This window comes from Halichondria panicea, chromosome 9 (assembly GCF_963675165.1).
Source record: "Halichondria panicea chromosome 9, odHalPani1.1, whole genome shotgun sequence".
NCBI classification, from domain to species: Eukaryota; Metazoa; Porifera; class Demospongiae; order Suberitida; family Halichondriidae; genus Halichondria; species Halichondria panicea.
Window position 1 is genome coordinate 2,001,059 of NC_087385.1, and position 19,388 is coordinate 2,020,446.

General features: G+C 41.1%; 1 protein-coding gene across 3 annotated transcripts in view; it reads left to right on the plus strand.

Annotated features, from left to right (window-relative positions):
* LOC135341069 (uncharacterized) overlaps positions 1-19,388 on the plus strand; it is a 121,811-nt gene extending 102,423 nt beyond the window's left edge. For all 3 annotated transcript variants that reach the window (XM_064537543.1, XM_064537542.1, XM_064537544.1), the window contains exons 50-59: positions 2,649-2,897; positions 3,152-3,178; positions 3,277-3,478; positions 3,613-3,888; positions 6,991-7,168; positions 7,349-7,774; positions 8,356-8,459; positions 12,753-13,177; positions 15,351-15,419; positions 18,744-19,388. In XM_064537543.1, the coding sequence (XP_064393613.1) occupies positions 2,649-2,897; positions 3,152-3,178; positions 3,277-3,478; positions 3,613-3,888; positions 6,991-7,168; positions 7,349-7,774; positions 8,356-8,459; positions 12,753-13,177; positions 15,351-15,419; positions 18,744-19,189 (2,402 nt within the window). In that variant the 3' untranslated portion in view covers positions 19,190-19,388. The remainder of the gene's footprint in view (positions 1-2,648; positions 2,898-3,151; positions 3,179-3,276; positions 3,479-3,612; positions 3,889-6,990; positions 7,169-7,348; positions 7,775-8,355; positions 8,460-12,752; positions 13,178-15,350; positions 15,420-18,743) is intronic.

Consider the following 19,388-nt stretch of genomic DNA (forward strand, 5'->3'; position numbering starts at 1 on the left):
ATTATTCCTGTGGATGTAATGCGCATGCGCGCTCATTCCCACGTGTGAGAAAATAGTATCTAGAATCCAGATTCTCCTGGCAGGGCCTGGTAAGCCACAAAAATTATAACAATATAGACTAGAGCACTGAAGTGCAAACCCTCGGCTGGTGACATAATTATAAAGAAACCAGAAGAGTGATATAATGCAATGCATGTAGCGGTGTATGACTGAACTGTCTAGCACAGCAACTCAAGAGCAATAAAACTAAACCAGACTAGAGGCATGCAGTGAGAACAGAATTTTAGTGGTAATGAGGCATGCCCAGTGGACTAGGATCACAGCAAAGATGCCTGGAGTCTCAGAGAAGTATGATATGACTCCTGGGATCCTGGATCAGCTAACAGAGCAACAAACAAGTCACAATTCTAGCTTTCTATTGTAGTGACCCTTTTCCACTGTTTTTGGTACGGGATCACTTCAGCTGTAAATACGGAGGGTACCTCGAATAAAGGCAGGGTGTAGTTAGCTAGCTAGCTGCTGTGCAAGCTCCTTCTTCTTAGTTTTTGCTCACTTTTATTCGACAACAAAGCTCTAACATCGAAATGTACTATTGTTAAAACTAATAACTTATTGTGTGAAGGCTATCCATGCTATAAACGCAGTGCATGCTGTGGCAGCCAGGTGAGCAGATCCTGAAATTACAAACAGACAAACTAGAGCACTAAAGTGCAAACCCTCGGCAGGTGACATGATTATAAAGAAACCAGAAGAGTGATATAATGCAGTGCATATAGTGATGTTGTTAGGATGACTTGCACATGCAGTAACTCAGGAGCAATAAAACTAAACCAGACGGGAGGCATGCTGAAACATTTGAGAACAGGTAGTGGTACTAAGACTTATAGATATATGCACTGTGGATTAGGGTCACAGCATAGATACACGAAAGAAAGGGATAGGCAACGCCCAGCACTTCCGTTGGATGAGGCGAGTTGCTAAAAAGGGGCGTGTAATGAGCAAAAAGGGGTGTGTGCACTCAAAATGTCAGTAAAGTAGTTTGTAGTATTATAGCAAACTGTGCTCTTGAGGAGACACCAGATACACTTAGACATAGGCTATTAATCTTTTAGAGCTACTATATGCAAAGTGATGAGAAAGTGAGCTCCAAAGGGGGTGTCAGTACACTCTACAAACCATAACATGTCTGTTCCCAAGTCCTTCAAATGCCATCTCTTCGATCACACAATACAGATAAAGATACTTGTGTTCCACTTTCTAATACCTAAACTGTATCTTAGAGCACTTCAAACTAGAGTACCATGTACAGTAAGAGCAGGAGAGGTACGCAAACTTTCTGGACTTTGGACAAACGTTTCATGGTGCTGCTACTACTTCACTGCATTGATAGCTGGAAAATATGCTTTGTTCCATGCAGTTATAAACACACTTTAATTCTGTGAAACGTACATGTTATAAAATTATTTCATATTGGAGATATAGGTACATAAACTGACAAATTGGTGTTTTTTCACACAAATCAAGCTGAATAAAAGAAAACTCGGCACTAATATAGCAGCTGTAGCTATCAGTAGTGCTGTGTGTATGTGTGCATGATGCCTGATTGCTTTGAATTTCTCTTTTAGGCCCCCTACGAGAAAAATAAACAGATATAGGGATCATTGTGTACTTTCTTGAGCGCAACTCGCCTCCAACCAGAGGGTGTGACGTCACACAACTGCATTTACCTAGCATCACGTGGGGCGTTGCCTATCCCTTTCTTTCGTGTATCTATGGTCACAGCAAAGAAGCCTGGAGTCTCAGACAAGTATGGCTCCAGGTGCATGGAGTAGGATCCCAGTCAGCTAAAGCAAGCTTTCTACTTTAGTGACCCTGTTCCATTGTTCCTGGACCTGGTACAGGATCTCTTCAGTTATAAGTAACGCATGTGCAAGCTACATTTTGCTTGCCTTTATTAGACAACGAAGCTTTAACACCGAAAGCTGCCACTATTAGTAGTACTGACTTGTTGTGTGGAGGCTACCCATGCTGTAAATGCAGTGCTAGAGCATCCAGGTAAGCAGACCCAGTCACAAGCTTCTTAGCTTTTTTGCTCGTTTTTATTTGACAACAAAAACTCTAACATTGAAATCTACCATTGTTAAAACTAATAACTTACTGTGTGAAGGCTATCCATGCTATAAACGCAGTGCTGTGGCAACCAGGTGAGCAGACCCAGAAATTACAAACAGACAAACCAAACGACTACTATACCCGTGGCCGCCCACGCGCACCTCAGGTACATATAACTAGAGCGAAAGTATAACATGGCGAGAGGCATTAGCAAGCGCACGCTTGCAACACTCGTTAATTTAGCAATGAAATAAGTTAGTTTGCTCCATAAGGGTTGTTTTCCTACATATATCAATACTGGGAAGCTATATACACTCCTATATTGAGTAAAAAAAAGCTGTAAAGCTGCACTGTTTCATGAGAGCAGCAGCCATTAAATAACCATTAAGGACTAGAAACTTTTACCACCATGGTCAATCATTTCCCACTCACATAAACAATAGTTAAATAGTATAGTTTCATGTCGTAAAGCAGCTGAGGCATTTGTATATACTCCCATCACATTGCTTCTGTTACTGTATGGTTCTTTTTTTCAGCCCACCTAATGACGTACGAACGGACTACCACTGTAACCATTCACAGAGTTGTGCAGCTGGCCGCCAGGAGGTACAGCTCACCAATGGGTGAATACATTCTCGCCCTATACGACAGAGTCAAGACAGGGTACAACAATTATGTGGAGCTGATTGGTGGGGCCATTGAGGCGGGGGCAGGTGCGGCAGTCAAACAGGAGAACAAAAGATTCACAATTGCTGATAACGTGCCTCTCCTCCACTTCCTCACTGGTGAGTGGGTTTTGGAACTTCTATTTGTGTATAATTGGATGATCACAAACTTTTAGGCTGTAACTATAATTGTTAGGATTTTTATGCCACTGTATGTTTTTAAAACTAGGAACTTGGGGGTTGTTGTTTACACAACAGGTATAAATAAATCCACCACGGGTGCTGACGCCTCGGTTCATATATAACTGCTCTTTTCTGGTATACACAATGTATATTTGCCTATTCACGACCTCGTTTTATTATCCTATTTACAGTAACCCACAAAGGTCACCATACACAAGGTGAGGATTCGTATTATGAGATATATAGTGAGACTTTGTTCTCAACAGTTTTTATCTTGTATTCTAACTCCCCTCCCTCTAACCACCCCCTCTTTCAGATGCTGGGGAGCAAGGCAATGATTGGTTGTTCACAGTGATAGCGGACATTGTGAACACTCACAACCAAGCCATTGAGAACCTCTACAACATTGTCCACTCTCAGAAACAGCTACATCTTACGAGACTCCTCCCAGAGCAGCCGGCCAAGATCCTCCTAACTGAGGTCACCAAGAAGAACTGCATCATCGGCACCTTTACAAGGTGAGTGCATGTCCTACTAGCATTGGTCATGCAGTCTGTTTCATCTATATATCAAGATAATTATCTAAATTATTGGTGGTTTGGTGAGTATATTACAATGCAGTGACACCCACATTTAACCCGTACCCATGCAGCCTACATGGAGTGAGCAACTTCCTTCAGATCATTCGTAGTCGCTACGTGCCACCAAAATTCAAGTCTTTGCCAGATAAAATCACACAGGGTTCAAGTATGTCCTTTGCTCCCCTACAAACTAAGGACGAGCCTGAGTTCCAACTAAAGCACCTTGAAGAGGACTTAGTGAGACTGTTCAACGCAGGAAAGCCACTGATTGAGTCACCCTCCTCCATACGCACTCTGTTCAAGTTCAAGCATAGCCATCGTCTGGATGACGTGATCATTCCTGATAAGTTAGTATTATATAGTACTGTCTATGTGGACGTTCCTCTGGCAATATATTGGCTCTAATTAAGATCACAATCATGCTTGTTGGGTAGCAATATAATTATGTAATTATGTGGCTGAATATTTCAGGTTCTGGTCCCACGACAACATTCCATATTCCTTTTGCCCACAAAATTACAATGTTGTGATGTGTAACAGATTCTGCTACTGATATATATACAGCAAAAACATGCATGACAATAATTAATGGATCAACAGAACTCTATCTGATGGCTTGATGAATGATTTTCGGATAGAAGCCAGAGGATAGACGCGTAGATCTACATATTTTGCATTTCATCAATGAGAAAGAGTTGTATCTGCAATGAGGTCAGAGTTCACAAGGGCTGCTGGCACACACAGTTTTGCAGCTCTTTTTTGACTCTTGAGGTAACAAGCAGCTATAATAGCGCTTTAGTATATACAAGGCTAAGTCATAAGTTGAATAGAAAGTGTCTGCAAACAATTCAGAATGCTCAGCTTCCCCTGATTCTGAAGAGAGTGCAACAGCAGCCTTAACTGTCCATAACTCGAGAAAGCAGCTTTAGTTTGTAAATCCACGAATCAAAATCCAATATCTCATGTACCAATTCTTTCAAAAGTCCTATAGAGACTCTTGAGACTGCTCAACGGTTAATTGCAATGCGACGAAAACTAACAGCTTCTATATAGGCTTCTAGTAAGATGGCTGAACAATCCAGTGTATGATAGTGGCTGAACAATCCAGTGTATAGGACGAAGAAGGTTGTAGTAGAATGGGGTAGGATGTATGTTAGGGTACGATAGGTAGGATGACTGAACAATCGGACCAGTGTAGGACGTGGTAGGATCACTAGATTGTTCAGCCATTCTACCTTATCGTACAACTGAAAGGGTTGTACATGCATGCAGAAGGTTTTAAGTAAATCTATAAGGGTACTCCCCTGAGAACACAAACAAACACATACTAATGTACATTTTCTAATGAATTGAAAAGTCATGTAGCTTAGTTTTGAATAACTAATAACTTCAATGAAGTTGAGCTTACAATGTCTTCTGGAAGATTGTTCCATAAGTACGTATTAGTTATTGCCCAGCACAGTGCAACATGCCATATATTGCACTGGATGACATAATGCCCTCGCATTATGTCATCCAGTGCAATATATGCATGGCATTTTGCACAAGGGCACCTGCAATAACTAACTTGTTGCCCAATGACATCAAATTCTTCTGATTGGTCAATTTTTCCCTATTAAAAGACATGTGTTTTGGTAAATTCTTACCACAACTAATGAAAATGGTAGTAGCCTATAAAGGGACCAAATGAGTTATTGGGTGAAGGGTGGGGCATAAGTCCCGGTTTCTTTCTCAAAATCTACTGCATTTACACACATGCATGCAGTGCAAGTCCAGTGCATTATGCTATTATAATTAATGCAGTGCAATCTATGGTAGTGATGCAACATGCCATATACTGAGCACTGGATTGCTTTGATTTGCCCACTCACTGGGCAACAAGGGGCATTAATGAAGTATACGAATGCCTGTAACAGTTTATTCTCGATTGTACAAAAAAGTGTGAGGTGGTGATGCCTTGTGTTTGTGGTATAATTAGTCTGAAATATTTCTCAAAACTGATGCAGTCCAGAGAGTTTAGGATCTTGTATGTTTGGCAACATGTCAGTATAATTGCATGCCTTTGCGATAGTGTTGACCATTGGAGTTCAGTTCGGGCTTGATCGTATGATTTTGTCCAGCTGTAATTATGTTTGTCCCACTTGGAACAGATCCAGTGGGCTGCTCTCCTCAGGTAATCCGCATGCACGCTCATCCCCACATGCATGTTAGAGAATCCAGTGGCAGAATCATACTTACTTCTTTTTCTTGAGGTCCTGGTATACCAGTAAGCCACAAAACACGACAACGATACCAAATAGATAACAATAGCATGTACACAAGTCTTTTCTCTGCTTGTTTAGATATACTAGATCTATTTTCTATATATACTGTCTGTGCTATACTACTACTGTGTCTGTACTTATACTGTCTGTGCTTAAATTCTCTCTTACTCCGTGCCTTTGACTAAGGTTTGCTCCACGTAATGTTGGCTACAGGCCATTGCAGTTGCTTCAGTATCGTTGAAGATGATATTCATCAAGCCATCAGATATAGGCTTCTGTTTCCATTCAACTACTCTCCTATAACGACTATGTGGAGTTCAATTCTGTCAAAAATTGCTATCAACAATAATAACGATACCTCTTCTAATAGTTTTTGAGCAAAAGCAAAACAACGGCGAGAGGCATTAGCACATGCAGCGCAGCTTGCACCACTCATCTACTTTTAATAGAGACCGGTATGGAATCACTTCAGTTGCAAATATGTAATATACGTCGAATAAAGGTCGCGTGTAGAGCTAGCCTCTACTCTAGGCAACATGCAAGTTCTTAGCTTCTTAGCTTTTGCTACAACAACGAAGCTTTAACATCAAAATCTAAACTAATAACTTGTTGTGTGGAGGCTATCCATCCTGTAAACGCAGCGCCGTGGCACCTAGATGAGTAGATTCACCTGTTACAAACGAACAGACAAGACAACTACTATACCCGCTGGCCGCGGCACGGCCTCGGGTAACTAGTTGCCCTATAAAGGAGTGATGTGTACACGAAAAGGAATGCAACAAATCAGTTGTTACACAGCTTCACTCGTGCGCACACTGTTGGAGGTACTACTGAGCCAATGTTTTTCATGCGTTACGTTTCTCATATTGTGTGCTTATAATTATAAGTTCCCTAAAATTATACAGTTTAGAATAACTTGAGGATACATGTACAGTCATGTATCCTTATAATCGAGTGTGCGCTTAATAATCTAGTTTGCATAATTATGTTAATTGCAACTTGTTATAGCTTGTTCATTTAGTCATAATTATAGTTAAGAGTTAAGCTGAAGACGTTGTTTTTCATGCGTTACGTTTCCCATATTTGGGTGCATGCTTATAATTATAAGTTTACAGTTTAGAGTTTGTAAAATAATGTTTTATAGTAAGAAAACGTGATAATCCTCTCCCCCCAAACATACTACAGTGTGATCCGAGCCACGCTGGACTTGGAGGAGATTGGTTACAAACTACCAGACGAGTACATGGAGCCTCTCTCTGCCAACCTGAACAAGCGGTTGGAGTACGAGTTTCACTCTTGTGGTTACAACAACCTCATTGAAATCATTACTGCTCTCAGGACAGTCTGTGGACACCTGGTCAAGGTATATGGATGTGATATAACTGCATGAGCTATAAGTATATACCTGATACATAATCATAATAATTATATCTCCACCATCGGTAATTAAGTAATTATTGTTTGTTGCCAAAATAAGTGAATGAACTGTATAATTATGTGGCATATCACGCTTGCTACTAAAACTGTGATTTTCTGATTGCAGGTAATTATGAAGGATGCTCAGAACAAAGACCTGAACACACTCACTCTACCCCGATTCATGATGGACTACGTCTACGAGCACCTTAGCGACCCACAGAGAGTGCTCCACGAGATCGGTGTAACTCCACACTCCCTCGAACAATCCCAACTAACATGCCTCATCGATATCCCACTACCCTCTGTGTTTGCTTGCTTCCAACGTTTTGTGCAGTGGATGGATAATGGCGTGTACGATTTCTGTAACCTCTCTCATGCTATAAAAGTGGATCTCTCTGAGGATGACGTGATGTTTTTCGAGTTGGAACTGAGAAAGAAGTGGACAGGAACGACTAAAGAGCTAGAGTCGGAGGTGAAGCAGATGATTGAGGTACTCAAACACTCTGAGAATGATATTATCACTAGGACTGTGAACAAGCAAGCTGCAAGAGTAAGTTACTTTTCTCAAGTGTGATTCTGGATTCTGTATGCAGCAAAATTAAAAAAAATGTTCATCATGATAATTATAATCAATGTGTGTATAAAAGCTAGCTATATTAGTAGCTTTATGTTACGTAGCTTTGGCACCTCCACCGAGGCATCAGCACCTGCGGTGCTTTCATTTTCCTAGCATAATTATGCCTGCGTGTGTGTGTGCGTGCGTGTGAGAGAAGAAAGCTGCAAAGCTCTGCTAATACAACCAAACTTAAACTTTTGGCATCAATCGTTTTTAACAACAATTGTGGTCGATTATTACCCACTCTTGGAGTTTCCCTGTGATTCAAAGTTCAAGCTCTCTCTCTCGTATCGACAGAAGGCTCCAAGCAGCTAGCTACAATGCATGACCGTAATCTACAACTAGTAAACTATGTACAGCTCTGGTTTAGAGGTCTGACTCCAAACCGTTAGACAATGGTGGCCTCCTTTTTAGTTTTTATTGTTGTACGCAGGTATTAATCATTAAGTACTTAGTGTAGCATAATTATACACTAATTATAAGGATTATGCTACTTGTGTTTATTGCGTATGCAGGTATCAATCATTGAGTACTTCAGTAAAGAGGACAAGCTTCCTCCCCTCATCCCAGAAACAGTGGTTCTTCAAAACTACGTCCACTTTAGACTCACTCTAAGAAGGTAGCGTTTTCTTATTGATTGGCTGACAATATTGTATTTCTAGGTTTCTAGGTTAAAATGACCACAAAGAACTATCTGCCGAATAATTGTGCATTTCTAAAACGGGATATATATTATAGTGTGCAGTCAAGAGTAGAGCAAGAGAATTAAACTGCTACAGTAAAGGCAGAACCACATTTGCCAAACTCTGTCATCGCTAAAGTGTTGCAGTTGGGCGTGGCTCGACCTTCCGATTTCCTGTCCTAATGGAAGGTCAGGACGGAAGGTCGTGTTTCAAGCTAATGTCAGGATTTGTCTTTACTGTAACTATATATAGTTGCAGCCCAATCAGATCACAGCATTTATAATCATGTGGTCAGTGTGTTTAGTGACATTTCCGGTTGTGCAACCACAAGCAAAGTAAAATTAGTTAATACCACTTCAGAATAAATAATAGTTAAGACACTGTTTTGGAGGTGTCTATGGGATTTAGAAGCCCAAAGACACTGATTTAGTATCCCGAGCGTAGCGAGGGTACTAAAGTGGCTGAGGGATTCTAAATCACATGGACACCGACAAAACAGTGTCTAGATACTAGTGCGCATGCGCAAACCGCTTGACTACAATATAAGTACTTGACAACAGAATACTAGGTATAATTTATACTAATAGCATGCAGGTATACTAAGTCCCATATATAGTATACCTGCTCTGAGGCACTTTTCCTATGTACTTCCCATGTAGATCTTATATATATCAACTAGTGTATAGTAATAATTAACCCGAGGCGCATGGGCGGCCACAGGTTATAGTAGTCGTTTGGTTTGTTTGTTAACCCGAGGTGCGTGGGCGGACATGGGTTATAGTAGTCGTTTGGTTTGTTTGTGATAGGTGAATCTACTCACCTGGATGCCACAGCACTGCGTTTACAGCATGGATAGCCTTCATACAACAAGTTATTAGGTAGCCTCCACACAACAAGTTAGTACTTCTAATAGTGGCAGCTTTGGGTGTTAAAGCTTTGTTGTCTAATAAAAGCGAGCAAAATGTAGCTTGAACCATAGATTGAAGAGTTAGAGGGATAGGAAACGGTTGGTATCTCGAGTAACATCCGCGCTACGCTGCGGTTTAATTGAGGCCATCACAACGATATCTATTTCTACACTCAGTGCATAATAAACTACAAGTAACTGTGCTTAGTCCGTGCAACTCACTTATATTTCAAGGTCTATACCTATTGTAGTAGTCATAACCAGCACGCTTACACGTTACATGTTCCAATAGCTCTAAAACAGCCTTGGGAACATATAACTTTATTGGAAAGTCTCTTTTTACTGGGTGTGGTCAGTCATTAGCAAGTACTACACGTGGCTCATGGACTAGGTGTGTTATAAGTTGCTGAAAGAGATGATGTCTCGAGGAAACACAGCTTTGGGAGTTACCCGGCAAAAATGTGGTTAATAGCCTCGTTCATAGGGCGTAGCGCGGATAATTTTCGAGGCTCCACTGCAGATTCAATGTAAAATCATCACGTGCACCACTCCGTTTCCTATCCCTCTAACTCTTCAATCTATGCTTGAACAGAACTTGGGCACATGCGGTTACTTATAACTGAAGTGATTCTGTACCAGATGGAACAGGGTCACTAAAGTAGAAAGCTTGAAATATAGCTCCTGCTGCTTTAGCTGACTGGGATCCTACTCCATGCAGAACCTGGAGCCATACTTCTTTGAGACTCCATACTTCTTTACTGTGATCCTAATCCACAGTGCATATACCTATAGTACCACTACCTATTCTCAAATGTTTCCTCCAGTCTGGTTTAGTTTATTGCTCCTGAGTTGCTGTGCAAGTCATACATGATAACAACATCACTGCAATATATCACTCTTCTGGTTTCTTTATAATCATGTCACCAGCCGAGGGTTTGCACTTTAGTGCTCTAGTTACCCGAGGCGCGAGTGGGCGGCCACGGGTATAGTAGTCTGTTGGTTTGTTTGTGTGTGACATGTGAGTCTACTCACCTGGATGCCATAGCACTGCGTTTACAGCATGGATAGCCTCCAAACAACAAGTTATTAGTTTTAAATGTGGCAGATTTCGATGTTACAGCTTCGCTGTCGTATAAAAGCGAGCAAAAGCTAAGCAGCTTGAACTTGCACGTTGGCAGCTAGCTAGCTACACGCGGCCTTTATTCGAGGACCCTACGTATTTACAGCTGAAGTGATCCCGTACCAGGAATAATGGAAAAGAGTCACTACAATAGAAAGCTAGAATTATGACTGGATGCTGTCTCTGTTAGCTGACTCTGGGACGTACCTGGATCCTACTCCTTGACTCCAGGAGCCATATACGTCTCTGAGACTCCAGGCTTCTTGCTGTGATCCTAGTCCACAACTCTGTTCTCAGCATGTCTCTCTCTCTCTCTAGTCTGGTTTAGTTTTATTGTCCTGAGTTGCTGTGCTATAAGCTGGTTTCTTTATAATCATGTCACCAGCCGAGGGTTTGCACTTTAGTGCTCTAGTTTGTTTGTTTGTTTGTTTGTGACAGGTGAATCTACTCACCTGGATGCCACAGCACTGCGTTTACAGCATGGATAGCCTTCATACAACAAGTTATTAATTTTAATAGTGGCAGAATTCATGTTAAACCTTCGTTGTCAAATAAAAACGAGCAAAAGCTAAGAAGCTTGTGACTGGGGTCTGCTTACCTGGATGCTCTAGCACTGCGTTTACAGCATGGGTAGCCTCCACACAACAAGTCAGTACTTCTAATAGTGGCAGCTTTCGGTGTTAACAGCATGCCTCCAGTCTGGTTTAGTTTTATTGCTCCTGAGTTGCTGTGCAAGTCATGCATGATGATGATAACAACATCACTTTATGCACTGCATTATATCAGTCTTCTGGTTTCTTTATAATCATGTCACCAGCCGAGGGTTTGCACTTTAGTGCTCTAGTTATTCATAGCTATCCTCATGTTACATAATGCAGCACCTGACATTAGCTATAGCTACCTCCGCCCTGACGGAAGGTCGGGCCACGCCCAACTAGAAGTGGTCTGTGGTTTGTGCACTGACCTGCGCAATTAGTATGTGTGGTTTTTGGAAAGTGTTGCTATCCAGGTGCGGATTTAGCAGGTAGCAGAGGGTGCTCAAGCACCCCCCTGCATGACCCTTGGACAAATATATATCACTCATTGGCTGTGGAAGTCACTCTCAGACTTGATACTATAGCTAGCTGAGTAAGTGTAGACCTATCTATTACAGTAGTGTCTTTTAAAAGCTATGATAAAAGCTTGACTAGCTGCACTGCTGTGTAGACTGGACTGGACAAGTAAATATTGATAGCAAGGAACCTCTGCAATGCAAACCACACCTAATAATTAATATGACAGTGATACTGCACCCACCGGAAATGACGTCAAAAGGGGGCGTAACCTAGATGTTCGCGCACTACCGCGCAGGATGCTCCTTGCCTCTCTTGCTCAGCACCTAACCTACCAGATCTGCCACTGCATGCTATCATAACAAACTACTGTCAGTCAGGGTTGGGCAAATCCTGTGTTTAATACTATCAGTTCAACGCTCTTGATTACTTTTGGTACAACTGTGAAACTAGCCCTTGCCTCCTGAACTATTGAACTTTAAGTGGCATGTGACTCACTTCACTTAGCTTGTTAAAATAAATAATAGCTCTGGCTAGCTAACTTTATACCTAGGTATATAGAATGAGCAGAAATGAGCTCCATCACTGCCTTGTTGATGAAGAAAAGAGAAAAAGATCAGAGTTTACTGTCTTCTACGCTTTAATTAGTGGGTGTGATTTCCGGTCAATCATTTTTGCGGCACCTCGTTCTGCCTCCAGAGGAGGTCCGACATGCATGCACTAATCACTACAAGTTCAGTGTATTGATTGTCATAATTATTGCGTTAACGTGATAACGTCCAGGCCAAATGCACTGAACTTGTAGTGATTTATGCACGCATGTCGGACCTCCTCTGGTCTGCCTCCTTCCTGTAATCTCTAGTTACGCCCCTGTACAATCAAGGGCGTACAAAAGAAGAGAGGGCAAGCAACAGCAAACAGCAGAATCCACCACGTGAGCGGATCAATGTGTATGCTGCATGAAGTGCGAAAAATACTTCTAGCACTTCATGCAAATGAACATTCATCCACCCATGCATGTGGTGAATTCTGCTCGCTACTGCGTGTACCAGATAGTGAGTTGCATGCCCTCTCTTCTTTTATACGCCCTTGGTCAATATGATTATTGCTGTGTATTTTGCTTCACTCATGCTGAGAACCTTTTGCACAGGTTGTTGATCAACTTGCAAACTGAGCTAGCGACAGGTGCAGACGCTCAGGCCCAAGGCAACCAATGGTCAGAGTTTGTGGCAGACCTTTGGAATGCATATCTGCCTCATCTCAGAGAAGAAACACGCGGAGAGGGAGAATTCGTTTTCGATCCTTCTACGAATCGCTACGGCTTCGAAAACCAATCACACTATTCTTGTGACGATGAGCTATTCATGCAAGAACTGGAGAATGACGGATATGATGAGGTGGTGGTGGAAGGGTTTGGTAACAACGTGGCGGAAGGGGGCTCTTTTGTAGAGGTGGATATCAGTCTATCGCAGGTGACCCACACGTACGATCTGGCTCAGTCAACTGATGAAGAGGAGGAATCATATGTAAATGATGTGACCAAGCCTTCACGATCCAACGAGGAAGACCTAGCATGTGAGTTATGCATGGGAGGAAAGTGTTGTGGTTCTTGTAAAATGCAGTCAATGATTTTTATTTATAATTGCATAACACAAGGATACACTAGTATATACGTAGCATATAAACTACCAAAATGTGTGCCCTATTAAGGTGAGCGAAGCGAGTCCCTATAGTGATCAACATTGTAATTACCCGAGGCCATGTTGCGGCCAGCGGGTATACGGTAGTCCGTTAGTTGGTTGGTTTGTTTGTCTGTTTGTCAGATCTGGGTCCACTCACCTGGATGCCATATAGCTAGTGATGCGTTTACAGCATGGATAGCAATCACACAACAAGTTTAGTTCTACTATTGGCTGATTTTGTGTTAAAGCTCCGTTGTTGAATACTTAAAAGCGAGCAAAAGCTAAGAAGCTTGCATGTTGGCCAGCTAGCACACGCGGCCTTTATTCAAGGTAGATTACGTATTTACAGCTGAAGTGATCCGGTATACCAGGAACAATGGAACAGGGAGTGTAGCTTTCCAGTATTACAAAGACTGAAGCCACTTTATTGCCCCAGCCTACTGCTGTTTATCAATAAAGTGGGTGGATCAAGGCGTGGTTTATCTATTCGATTATCCGGCCTGCTTTTGGAACCAAGGTGTCCGGATAATCGAGTACAATAAATTGTTTATTATTATAGTGGGAAATCAGCATTAAATTTTAGGAAAAAACGAGGATATTCGTAAAAGAAATGTATGCAACATCAATAATATCTCTGCATGGAATATGAATCAATGAGTGAATCAGTGTGATTTGTAAAACCGCTAGATCTTCTTGAGTTACTCACCTAACCGAAATGCACCAACATCTCACCATAGGATAGACAAAACTAACATTATGATTTTGTGACAAAATTCCAAACCTTAGCCGAAAACCATTGGTTTTCTGGTGAGCCTTTTGTTTCAAAATGGTGGTACAAAATACTATGTGTTGGTGCCCTAAACTGAAAGGATAAATCGTCTTGATATGTTTTATCAACTCGATTTTATCGACTTCTTCTGGTAAGGATCAACTCAATGTCTTTTATCGAATCGATTGATATGGTGGTAGCCTCGATTCCAAGCCACTGGGAAGAAGACAGAGGAGGTACGACAGACAGGTGCCATGCAGCTCAAGTAATTTGCCTTTGATTGAGCAATAATTATCCGCCCACGTCGTAAGTTTTTGCTGAGTGTAATTAGAGGCTAATTACTTGAGCTGACACACCGAGTCCATCCTTACCAGAAGAAGTCGATAAATCGAGTCAATTCCTACCAGATGAAGTCGATGAAGTCAATTTATCCCTCCAGTTTGGGACATCAACACATGGTCTTTTGTATTGCCATTTTAAAACAAAAGGCTCACCAAAATGTTTGCCTGTTCTATATAACCACAAATCCACCACCTATATAATCATGTTGCCATGGACAACGTGTTTTGTAGCTTATTCATTATCTCTATACACATGCAATGGTATCAGCACTAGCTGCTAGAAACAACAGCAACACTATACTTACAGATGTGTTAATCTACTCTCTACAGACTGTATAATAATGTTGCTTCCAAGAGGCATCAGCTTTCATTAGGGTATAATTGGCAGAAATCTTGTAGGTTTTTAGCAATGTAATTGACAATTTATTGAACCGTGTGTAGAAAAGAAGTATATAATACATACATCAGGAGTGTATGAAGAGGAGTATGCGACTCCCACGCACATTCCATTCTACATCTCGGACTGAATTCGTCACTAACACTTTTATTATTATTATTATTATTATTAGTAGTTGTGTAAACTGTTAGCCATTAAATGTGGGCTGGAGGTACAAACCACACGTGTATATGCTGATATTATTTTTCTAATTAACCACTACACCTACGCACCCACTTAAGATGCGGTCTGATAGTGACGTGGTATGACATACTTGTACCGAAACCTGGTTTACACTACAACTGCTACAGTTGGATACTCCTCTTCATACACTCCTGCATACATACATACATCAACCAGACCAACGTTCATGCATGACTAACTAAGGGACTCGCTTCGCTCGCCCCTTGTTATGAATTGACGTACAGCTCTCTAGCTTTCTTGTTTCCATGGTTTTTGGTAAAGTATGTCTAGTGAATGTACACGGAGATTGATGCCACCCTGTTTGTTTGTTTTTTAGTTGAAAGACTCCAGGACCCTGACTTCCAGAAGAAGATACTGTCGATGGCACAGAGCATCATAAAGAAAGGTATACGTATACATGCGTAATAATAATATATAGTTATTATAGCTTGTCACCAGGCCTATTTTACGGTAACATTAGTGTAAAATCATGAGGAGCACACGGCTATTTTGAAAAATCAGTATGCGTATATATAGCGTAAGCCATCAATTATCAACCGGGGTTTGCGCCTAGCGTTATATCTCAGCTGCACTAGGCTTCTAAAAGCTTGTTTTAAGTTTCTACATAAGGTCAACTCCTCTTTTACAGGTACAAATAGGTATGCCTCGGTGCGCATGCGCAAGCGAGGTATACGGTAGTGTGTTTGTGTGTCTGTGTGTGTGTGTGTGTCTGTGTGTCTGTGTGTGTGTGTGTGTGTGTAAACCGCTACAGCTGCTCAAGGATGAATCAAGTGCAAGTAAGAGTTTCTATAGGCTTCTAGTCATGTTTACTTGGATTTTAATTCGTGGATTTGCAAAATAATACTTCGTTCTCGAGTTATGCCTAGTTTTGCTATTGCAGCCTTTTCAGAAGAGTCCGTAGCAAAATTTGTTCACCGAGTGTTACTACTCTACTTAGTAGTTAGCTCTGCACTAGAACGCTAGCTATTGGTAGCTGCAAGAGTGAGCAGAGAGCTGCAAGGCTCTGCTGACTTGCAGCCATTAATTTTAGACTTGAACTTTGGCATCGATCGTTTTTAACAACAATCATGGTCGATCATTACCCACTATTCGGTTGATTGCATGCAGCAAAATTCATCATAATCAATGTGTGTATAATAAAAGCTAGCTATTAGTAGTTTTATGTTATGTAGCTTTGGCACCTCCACCGAGGCATCAGCACCTGCAGTGCTTTCATTCTATAAGCTTTCTCACCTTGAAAGGGAGCCATACGAGCTCCAAGAGTCCATGCAGTCGTCAATTGGTTATCATCCACAGCTATCGATTATTGGTCTCTAAACATTTTACTACTTTCTATAATCGACTATATTATAGCTACAGCAAAGTGTGCCGTTATGAGGCAATGAGGCAAAACAGTGCAATTTAACACACACCATCATTCTCAGCAGGTCTGACAACCCTTTACCAAATTTATCTTGAATGTTTCTTACGTTTCATTTTTATGCAACAAAGGTATATCTGACAACTGTACATAAATTATAGGCTGAGTATAGCACACTATTATTAGTAACACCATAGTAGAAATGCATCAGTGCTGACTTTAGCGGAGAGGACAAAGTTTGTTGCTTGTAGAACTGTCCATCTCACGCAACTACATTGTAGCCATTCTCTTCCAGTGCCAATATCTTCTTCAAATGATCCATAACACACAGCAACGGTTGTCATGAATGGTTTCATCCTTGTCAAGACTGGTTTTTTCAGAATTGATCGGTTTTCAGTTTCTGTGGCATGATTCCTCTTTTGTAGAAGTTTGCCTCTCCACTGTTTTCTTTTGCTTCTCCTCTGCTATCCATTGCCTCTCCTCTGCTTTCTTTTGCCTCTCCTCTGCTTTCTTTGCTTTGGCCTGATTTCTTTCAGCTGCTTTGAGAGCTCTTTCGTTTGTCTTGTGGATTCTTTCACTTTCTTTGCATTTCTGTTCTGTTTTTCTTTGTTTCTCTTTCCAGTTTACGTTGTTGTTTCTCCAGTGCAAATTGTTGCTTTTGTTCTTCTTTTTCTCTAAACATTCAGTTTGTTAAAACCCGAGCTCTTCCAATCTTAGTTGCTTACCTTTGGAGTACTTGTTGACAACAGAGAACGTGGCACACTGTACAAGTCAGCAGCTTTGTTACCGGACATGTGGTCAATCTGAACACTTTTTATCGCAGCTAGCATTTGCTCATCAGTCCATTGTTTTCTCTTCAAACTCCTGTTACTTTTTTTAAGGTGGGAAACGGATGGTGGTCGTTGATTACTCGAACATTTTAAACCCCTTCTTTTTCTTATTGGGCAGCTCTTACATGCAGTCGGACAGCTTACAGCTGCATTATTTTAGTATACATAAGTTAATATAGACTAGTACAAATGCAAGCTACTGATGCCATTCACTAAGCTGGTTAATGCAAACGCTCAAACATTATACCATCAACATAGAAACACTACAATAGCTAACTTACTACTTACCTGGAAGACGATGGCTCTTGATATGCGTATGCTTGTGTCGAGTAGCTTCTTTGCAAAACTGACACAAGGGCAAAAGTACGGATTACCGTTACATTTCTCCGTATACTAGCCTAGTCGATAATTGATTGATGATTATAATAGGTATAGGTTGATAATCGATGGCTTACGCTGCACATTCTAATTACAGCACAATACAACAATAATTGGTATTTAGTGAGTGTACTAGAGCGATGTGTAAAAATTTCCTAAAAGTTGGTATAGTAGTTTAGCAAATTTGCTAAGAGAGTCTCTGTAAACTAGTACACAGGGCCGTAGCCACCAACTTTAGAGTGGTCAGGTTGTTATGAATTGGAACAAATAGGCGCGCTATGCGCGCCGAATTTTTTTAGGCCACACCCATTTCAGGTATCGTTGGTAACGCCCCTTCTCTACTGACTACTACTGGCTATCTGCTGGACTAGATTCTGTTCAGCTTCAAAGCTTAGCCCTAACACAAATGTTACAGAACACAACATCTTGATTCTTATCATGATGGAGAAACAGCGAAGTTGTAATGGCAAGACCACAGAACTGGTTTGGACTTTCCAAATGATCACTTGGGGAACAAAAAATGGTTAGCTGGATGGTGAGCTTGGTCTGGAAGGCTTGGAAGGGATTCTCTCTCGCCATAGCAATGATAGCATGTAGACTAATAGTCTTGATCACTTATAGTTCTAGCATGCTTGCATGTTTTGCACTGCAGAAGAAGTTCACTGCATTTTTTGTCAATTATGTGTTTACTGTAGTGACGACCATTGCCTATTCACCTCGAAAAAGTGGTCAGGTTGAAACCTGACTAACCGGACTGGTGGCTACGGCCCTGGTACATGCATGCTCTTGACTAGCCTCGTCCCCAGGCCCATATTATGCAGTTGTCTCTAAAATAACGCTAGGTCACCAACTAGGCCTAGTAAAGATGTGTATAAGCGTCGTTGCTTATAATACTAAAGGTGCATGGGTAGCTACTCTGTACTTGATTGGGCATGAAACGAGATATGTACACACTATAAGCATAATTATCATTGCATAGGTAATTCTTTGCTCTATCATCTAGTATATAATAGATCGCTTGCCTTTTCCCCAGAGCCGGTCACATAATATATATATCGCATAGTGTGCTTATATAAATTTTGCGACTGGCCTGAATCCATTAATAATTATTGTATATAAATGCATGTATATGTCTCTCCAGATAAGCAAGAGTTAGTCTCCAAAGCCAGGACCTATACGCCTAAAGATGTGGGAGACTTCCTTATAAGCATTAAGCTAGAGGAGTACGTACAAGCGTTTATTGAAGCTGATGTTGGAGGAGACGTCTTGTTGGATGCCGATTGCGAATTCCTGAATGCACTTGAAGTCAACTCTCTCCTTGATTGTGTTCGTATCATGACTCTGTTTACACGGCGACTACAAAACACTGAGCCACGCCTCCCTGTCTCCGAAGTACTGAGGTTCTTAAGAGAAAATAAATTTGAGAAATATGTCGAACTTTTTAAGCAGAATGAGATCGATGGTGACATGCTAGTGGATACTGATCCAGGGCTTATAAAGAACATGTTGAAGGATATTGGAATAGTGGTGGTGGACAGAGTGAGTATTCTTAACAAGTTTAAAACTTTTGCTAGTAGTGAACAGTGAACTACATGACTTGTATAAGTAAATTGTTGTAGCTATTCTGATTGTTTTATAATTATTGTGCTTTAAAGTTATCACATGCTACTTAATTTAGTAACCTTATTCTTGTAATTGTTGGTCACATGACACTTATAGTTGTTGAAACAGATTGTATAAAGAGCTTTTTGCCCTAGTTACACACTTGTTAATTATTATTGTTCAA